Below are 8,804 nucleotides of genomic sequence, written 5' to 3'. Positions count from 1 at the left end.
CAATTTCTCTTCCCTTCTCACTCTCCACACAAGCTGCTCAAATTTTCAAGAAATGAATACTATAAAAAGCTTATTATCCTTTCTCCGCCCAGCGCATGTACTAGGGTTCTTGTGCTAATCAGCAGTTTGACATCATTTCCACAATCAACCAAAATAAGGGGGGGGGGATTTCATTCTTAACCTTATCCTATCAAGTACTTCTATTTATGCATTGCTTACCCATTAGATAAGTTTTCCCTGAAGGCAGTATTTTTTAAGTTAATGATGCATTGGGACTTCCCTGGTGGTGCAGTGGTTAAGAATTCACCTGCCAATGCAGAGGACACGGGTTCGAGCCCTGGTCCGGGAAGATCCCACATGCCGTGGAGCAACAAAGCCCGTGCGACACAACTACTGAGCCTGTGCTCTAGAGCCTGCGAGCCACAACTACTGAGCCCACGTGCCACAACTACTGAAGCCCGCGCACTTAGAGCAAGTGCTCTGTGACAAGAGAAGCCACCGCAATGAGAAGCCCATGCACCGCAACGAAGAGTAGCCCCCGCTTGCCACAACTAGCGAAAGCCCGTGTGCAGCAACGAAGACGCAACGCAGCCAAAAATAAATAAATAAAATGAATAAATTTATAATAAAATAAAAGTAATGATGCATAAATACTAAGGTGACTGAATTATGGATCCCATGTTCTCAGGAAATAGAATATTCACTCTTCACACAGACTGTTTCAGCTTTTATTTTAAACAGAGCTTCTGTGCAAGGGACTAGCAGGGTTTCTGCATTTCTCAAGAGAACGCCTAAGCACATACATTATATAACTGTACTAAGTTAAGTAAAACCAAATGGACATTTAAAAATATCAGAAGTGGTATAACCAAACAACACGGTTTACAGGAAGACTGCAAAAATCAAACACAGAGTTAAAAGCTTTGCAATGCAACGATGTAAGTAAATTCTACTTTGGCCTGGCTATCGGCATTATTTATTCTACCTAGGACCCAAGTCCTAAAAAGGAAGTCTGAGACGTACAATCTGGGTTTCTACATGCTAATAAGAAGGCAACAACCTAGAAGTAATGATACAACAGTCTATCCAATAATTTAGAAAGCCAGGAGGAAACTGAAGTACTGGGTCCCATTTAATCACACACGCACACTAGGATGCCAGTCCACGCCTTGCTGTGTGGACAGCGCAGCCATGTCAGTCCTGTGTTTTTCCAGCAGTCTTCTTGGTAGATTCCAAGACAGCCAGGCTGACCTGTGGGAGGGATGATGCCGTGGACAGGTGGATCACATGGCTCTCCCCCGATCTGTGTTCAGAAGATGTCAAAGTACAGCCACGGAGTTTACGAAGGCAGATGAGGTTTCAAATCCAGATTATCACACTCGTCTGTGTTTGCGGCAAATATCCACTTTACTCTCTGTCCGTTACCTTAGAGAATGTGGTAGTTACGCTAAGCTTACATTTTTTCTTTTGAAAATATACGGAGGATTCACAAAACAATTTTGTGAGTCATAAAGAAAATCAATAGAATGTTTCCAAGAAATTGGAAGATACTAAAACGAATTCCAAGAGGCCTCTGAAGCCCACCAGCAGAGGACTGTTCAAATGCCACGATGTACATCATTCAAAATGCACTGGAGACGGAAAACCATGTTTTGAAAATTTTACTACTATTTGTCACCCAAGGTAGGTTTCTAAATTTACATTTTCTAAACTGATAGCTATGAAGTATCGCATTGTTCCTAATTACTCTGAGAGCTAAGGAAGCAGTTCTTATTCATGAAAATCAGCAAGGGAGTTAGCTTCTTCCTTGGGAAAAACCCAAGGGAGAGATTTCCTTTTCACTTATTTTGTTAGAAGTATTTTGAAGCTAAGTAATTGAGAATGTGGTTAATGGCCATCAAACTAAGTAAACAAATTCTGCCAGCAACACTCATAATTTTTATCACACATAACACTGACCCTGGGAAACAAATACTTTTAGAAATTTTCATTCCTGTTTGGAATTCATCCCAAAGGGAAAAAAATATCTTTTAAAACACTCATTAATGACTGTAGTCTGGTTAAAGCTCTGCCCTCAGGTCTGAAGTGTAAACTGCAGATGGCTGGGCAAAGCCAATGTCAGTCCTCTCTCTTAATCCACTTTTGTCTCCCAGAAGTAGAGATAAAATATAGGGTGCTGTCTGGTCTCCCTGTGAGACCAGACATCTCCCAGTTGCCGTCTGGGACGAAGAAATAAAGTACAAATAATCCACAGTTCCCTGTGGAAAGGGAACCAGGAGAGGTTATCATGAGGCCGTCGGTCATTTCAGCTCCCTGGGTCCCCTGAGGCGAACAGCAAGAGGAATATGAGGAAGAGGGGGATACGCATCTCCTCATCTCATTAACTCGCCCAAAACGTGAGATTAGGGCACACATAAATTTCTCGGTCTTCAAAAGCAATTGCACACTAAGAATTGCAACGAACTGCTACAAGCTGTACTAGGTCGACGGGGGCACAGGGGCGTTGGTGTGTGTGTGTGGGAGTGGAGCCCTCTGGAGAGAGAAGCGATGACAACCCAGCCACGGAAAGAGCGGTTTCGCAGGTGCGCTCACCTGCACACCCAGCGCTGTTTTTGGATGCTCGGCTCCCGCAGCTGGCTCCGCCAGGGGGCGCCGCAACCCGGCCGGGGATCCGACTCCAGGCCCTTCCGGAGCCCGGCGGCCGGGTCCCCGCAGGGACAGCGTGGGTGGGAAAGAGGAAAGGCAAAGAAAGAAGAGGCTGGGACAGGAAGGGGGTTTGTCACCGTTCTTATCACTGCTGTGTAGGCATCACAGCCAATTTCCATCCTCCTGCATCCAAAGCCCCGGCCTCTGCTAGACGCGCGCACGCATAGACGCGCGCGTACACACACACACACACTCACACACACGCACACTTACACATTCACTCCTGACCCGCCACCCGAGCTGTCTTCCCTGTCAAAGGCCCGGGCGGCCTTAGCATCTCTCGCCTCGCACCTCCGCGGCGTGGGAGCGCCGAGGGCTCCACGAAGAGCCGGGCTGCGGACGGCTGGGGCGGGAGGCGGGGGGAACCGGAAGAGGGTCTCTGCAGTACTGCCCCCTTTTCTCCCCTTCCTCCCCTCCGTGTCAAGCTCGGGGGTCGCCTCGGCGCCCTTGGGTCTTAGGGAGAGGGAGAGGTCTGTGCGCTCTCCGCCGCCTCGGCCGGTCCCCATGTCCTGCGCGCCTCCGCACCACCTGGAGGGCTTGGCACACTGAAAGGGCGGGCGCAGCCAAAGCGCGTCCGAGTCCGCGGGGCCTGGGCAGGGGCCCGAGAACCTGCATCTCTAGAGAGCTGGTGGGCGGGGGGCGAAGCTGCGGCTCAGGGACCACCCTGAGCGCCGGGCCGCTGGCTCCCGGCGCGCCGGCTCAGGCGGCGGCGGCGCGACACGCCAGCAGCTGGCGGAGGCTCCTTCGGAAGCTGTCGTCCAGGAAGGCGTAGAGGAAGGGGTTGAGGCAGCTGTTGGCGTAGCTCAGGCTGGTGATGAAGTAGGAGACGGCGATGACCACCGGCGTCTGCGGGAGGTCGGTGGTGAGCGCCACCACGGTGCTCAGGTGGTAGGGCGTCCAGCAGAGGAGGCACACGGCCAGGATCGCCACCACCAGCACGGTCACCCGCTTCTTGGCGCGCTCCAGGGCCCTGGCGTGGTTGTCGAGGCGTATGGCGCGCAGCCGGCACAGCAGCGTGGTGTAGAGGACGCAGATGGTGGACACGGGGATGGCGAAGCCGAGCACCAGCGTGTAGAGGCGGCTCGCGCGCCACCAGAAGGCCTCGGGCTGCGGGAAGACCAGCACGCACTGGCGCCGGCCCTGCTCGTCGTCCAGCCGGGCGAAGATGGCGAAGGGCAGCACGACCAGCGTCACGACTCCCCACACGGCCAGGCTCACGGCGCGCGCGGCGCCGTACGTGCGGCCGGCCACCCGGCGCGACTCGGCCGTGGCCAGCACCACCAGGTAGCGGTCGGCGCTCATGACCGTGAGGAAGTACAGGCTGGAGAAGGTGTTGTACTGGTCGATGGCCACGATGAGCTTGCACATGAGCTCCCCGAAGGGCCAGCGCCGAAGAAGGAAGTCGGCAATGTTGATGGGCAGCACGAGCGTGAAGAGCTCGTCGGCCACGGCCAGGTTGAGGATAAACAGGTTGGTGACGGTCTTCATGCGGGGCGCCCGCAGCAGCACGAACAGCACGGCCGAGTTTCCCGCCAGCCCCACGGCGCAGATCACCGCGTACACGACGGGCACGGCCACGGCCAGAGGCGGCGGCAGCGGCGGCAGCGGGCCGGACGCGTTGGGGCAGCCGAGCGCGGGCGCGGGGCACGACGTGTTGGCGTGCTCCGGGCCCCAGGACGACGCGTTGTGCATCCTGGCCGGGGCCAGGGCCTCGGTCCCCTCGGCCGCCTCCCTGCGGGGCTCCGTGGTCCCGGGGACCCGACCCGCGCCGGGGCGCTCGCGGCCGCGCTCCGAGCCCGTCTCCGGCCTTCCCGGGGCGGCGCGCTCCCGCCGGCCTCTCAGCGCACGGGCGCCGCGGACGCCGGAGCCGCAGAGCGGAGCGGAGAATGCCGGCTAGGCTCGTCGACGACGGGCAGCACCGAAGGGCGGTTCCGAGGCGAGGGGGCGGCTCGCCGCCCAACCTGCCCCACGTGATCGCTCTCTGCCACCTGTTTTTTGTTTTGTTTTGCTTTGTCTTTTCCCGAGGTGGTAGATTCTTTTATTAGTCTTCCATGGGAATCAACCTCCATCACCTCTCCTTCTTGGGCTTTAGATTCCCCATGTCTGAAATGAAGAGATTAGACCAAGTCAATTCTCAGTCTCTTCCAACTTGAACAACATCTAATCCTGTAACTATCTCGGTATCTCAGTTCCTGGTCAACACCTTTCTAGTTGAGGGCGGGGATTTAGGGTCCAGAGCTTGGAGGAGGCAGGGTTTTGTTCAAACAACCACTTTCTGCCACCTGTTGAACTCTTATTCTGACCCGCTGGCTCCAGCAAACGTTACCCTCAGGGGAAAAATACAAACCCACTGGCCCAGCTCTGGCCCCCGCCCGGCCCCCGGAGGCCCCGGTCACCCCAGCGAGCCCGGCAGCGGCCAGCTTCGGGGACCCGCGGTTCCGTGCGCCCCGGCTAAGAGCGGGCCCAACAGCAACCGCTGCCTCCCCCGGCCGGTCCCGGGACGGTCGGTCCTGCGGCTCCCGGTGCGCTCCGGGGACGGGGGGAGGGGCGGGGGAGGCAGCGGCGCCCGCGCGCCGCGCGGCCCCGCCCCTTGCGCGTGCCGGGAGCCGGCCTCCCGCGCCTCGGCTCGTCCCGCCCCCAGCGCCCCGCCCCAAGCAGAGCAGCCGGGAACCGAGAACAGCCTCACCCGGAAATTAAGGGCTAACTTTCTTCGTTCCGCCAGTGTGACCTCACTCCGTCTGAATTCATGAAAAGCGCTCCTGTTAAGAATTAAATGAAAGGAAAGCAAAGGTAAGGTGTTGCCGGGTCTATTTGAAAAGGAGCGCAAGGCAGTTAAGGCTCCCGTTCCAGTTTTTTTTAACACCGTACCCCCAGTGGGCTTATGTAATTTAAAATGTTAAGTTACATTCATATTGCAAGGCTATACAGAGGGAACGTGCACGCAGTCTTCAAATGCAACCCGTTTTCTATGACTCTGGCCTCCACAAGTTTATAAGGTTGTTAGGAACACGTCATGGTCGACAATCTGAGATACTTAAGGCTTGCTTTCTGGGAAAAAAATATATATATTTATTTATTTATAAATATATACATAAAGATAAAGTGTTTCCGATTCTGCCCTGAAGAGAACTACCCCGCGGTCGCAGCAGTGTTGCCAAGGCCCCGCTCCGGGAGCCTCCAAGTCTTCCTCATTTAAGAGGACCTCACCTTGGGCACCTCATCTCTGAGGACCGAGTGAAATCAGCTCAGTATTATTTCCCTCGAATTCCTGTTTTCGTCCTCCACTTTCCTTTGGGAGAGCCAGCAAATTAAAGCACGGGGTTCTATCCTGCTTCCCTCCAAGAAATTTCCCTTTCACGAGAGCAGGCAAAAGCCCAGATAAAGTGCATGTTTGATCCTTTATGAAGCCTTGGAAAGGGAGAGGGCTTGAGACACCGAGAAAGAGACCCAAAGGAGCCAGTGGAAGAAGCCTGGAAGGGGCAGCGGTACAAATGCTTTCCTTTACCCACTCAATCCTCCTTTTACTAGGATCTGTATAATTTTGGCTTCCCTGCAGTTTCATGCGTCGTGTGAATAACATGTCAAGAGAGTCAATGTCCATGAGCAAAAATATGTGAGAAAACACCATACGATGTTAAGTGAAACCAAAAAGAAAGATATATACACACATATAATATATATAATGTATATATAATACACACATGTATATACATATGCATATATCTGTGTGTATGTATGTGTATATACGTATATATGTATATATATACAGATGTATGTAGTTGCTTAATTGGCAAACATTTGGAGACTTTCTAGCTTTTTAATTATTGATTTCTAGCTTAATTGCACATGGACACAGTACAAATAGTATGATTTCAGTTCATTGGCGTTTGTTGAAACATTGCCCAATAAATAGTTCTCTAATTATTTTATGTTTACTTGAAAATAATGTGTGTTCTGCATTTGTTGGTTGCAGTTGTTGGGTGTAGACTATTGCACCCTACAAACGTCAGCTAGTCAAATTTATTATTGTGTTGTTTAAATCTTCTCTCTGTCAGTATTTTTTATCTGATTGTTTTATCAATTTTTGAGATAGATGTGTTAAAAAATATCCGTCAATGATTGTGGATTTCTCTATGCTTCTAATTTTGTCAGTTTTTACTACATAAGTTGATGCTGTTTTATTCGATGCACACAGATTTAAGATTGTCATATTTTTCCACGAAGTGGACTCTTTCACCATTGTAAAATATTCTTCTTTAACTGGGCTACAAATACTTCTTGTACGTAGCCTCCTTTGTTTGATATTATTACAGCTACACCAGTTGTGTCTCTCTTAGTATTATCATGGAATACGTTTGGGATCTGAACTACTGTCCATCCATCAGTGAGTTGATTGCGACAGTTTATAATACAGATTTTGCAGTTGGAATTATTTGTATGTGCTTTATGGATTACCCTTTCATTAATGGTCTTGATTTTTTCTAAAGTCAGTTTTATATAGCTGTCATATACTGGGCATCATCTATCTATGTGTCATAAATTATACTAGATGCAAGTAAAAGATGTAGAAAGAGGAACTTGCAGGCTAAAAGATACTTAAAGGATATATAAGGTTATCGTAATGTGTAAAACGTAAGTACTCTCTAAATACTTGAAAAGATTAAGAATTGTTTGTTGTTGGGACTTTTTAGAGCTAATGGTACTTTTAGTTTAGTTTGTTCTCCCCTTCAACAACAGAAATGTGGCATCCATCCGTAAGCAGAAGTGCCTCTGTGGAATTTGTGGAACCAAGCACCATACACCAAGGGACCCAGAAGGAATCTCACCCACCGGTGCATCAGGTGATAGGCAGACAGACTGTGGCACCAGCTGTGGAACCTACAGGACACTGTGAGCTGGTTCCAGCCCCTCTTGGCCGCTGCCTGGGAGCTTCTGCAGAACACTGACGTGGGTGGTCTCCTTCAGGCAAGAGAGCTTTTGCGGAAGTCAAGGTTTCCAGAGAAGCTCCAGCACTGCATTGGAGGGAAAAAAACCCACAAGCTTGGACACATTAGAGGGTAAGAGGAACAGCTTATCTTTGCTGGCATCACCCCACACCCAAGGCCGCACAGCTTAGGGCTAAACTAGATGGCCTGTGATTTCTTCCATGAGGGAAAGGGCGAGCCAGTGAGTGAACTCCTGGCTCCCTGAGCTGTGCAGGATGCTGCCAGAGAGACTCATTTCTCTCTTGCAGCATTCAGAACACTAAAGAGGGAGAGCCATGATGGAGGAAGGAGCAGATAGAGAGTGGGGTACGAGATTCCCTGCTGACTGCATTCTGGACTCAGGAAGCCTGCCCACGAGATGCAGGGGAAATACCACCCACAGATCCCCACTCCCAAAGTGGCCCTCAGGCAGCCCCACGGCTCCTAGCACTCTGCAGTGGGCTCCCTGTGCATACAGTGGGCTGAGCAAGCTCTGGTAGGTGGGGAGCACAGGCAGAAGGCAGGCCAGGGTCTGCAGGCAAAGGAGAAATCACAGACGTGGTCTGTGTGCCACCTTCAGGGAAACAGCAGAGGCTACCAGCAGCCTGTCTGGTGCTTAGTGGGATTGAGAGAAGACACAGAAGCTTAAGACTTCTGCCATAAGAGGGGAGGGATCAAGAACTGAGAAGCAGGGGTATCCATCCAAGGTCAGAGAAAGCCTCAGACTCTACAGCAGGACTGATGAAAGGAATTGCTGCCCTGAAGGCCATTTAGTAAAAGCTGGAGGAGGTGACTGCTACTTCAAATTTGAATCCAACAACGCAAAACTCCAAAGAACATGAAAAATCAAAGAAACATGAAGTCACAAAAGATCATGATAATCTTCTAGTAACTGAACCCAAAGACATGGAGATCTGTGATTTACTTGATAAAGAACTCAAAATAGCTGTTTTAAGTAAACTCAGTGCCCTACAAGACAACAGAGAAAGACGAATGAAATCAAGTAAACAGTATGCAATCAAAAGTGAACAAAAAGATTGAAATTTAACAAAGAGATAAAACCATAAAAAGCAATCAACAGAAATTCTGGAGCTGAAAAATTCATGAGTGGAATGAAAAATGGAATAGAGGACA

General features: G+C 50.7%; 1 protein-coding gene across 1 annotated transcript; it reads right to left on the bottom strand.

Annotated features, from left to right (window-relative positions):
* Positions 1-651: 651 nt before the first annotated feature.
* On the bottom strand, positions 652-5,258 carry NPBWR1 (neuropeptides B and W receptor 1). Its single transcript, XM_033437663.2, has one exon. It carries the CDS (start codon positions 4,396-4,398, stop codon positions 3,406-3,408), a length of 993 nt encoding a protein of 330 aa, XP_033293554.1. The 5' UTR covers positions 4,399-5,258; the 3' UTR covers positions 652-3,405.
* Positions 5,259-8,804: the final 3,546 nt, after the last annotated feature.

Source organism: Orcinus orca, chromosome 17 (assembly GCF_937001465.1).
Source record: "Orcinus orca chromosome 17, mOrcOrc1.1, whole genome shotgun sequence".
NCBI lineage: Eukaryota > Metazoa > Chordata > Mammalia > Artiodactyla > Delphinidae > Orcinus > Orcinus orca.
Note: the sequence above shows the minus strand (reverse complement) of the source record. Positions and strands in the feature narration are given on the sequence as shown.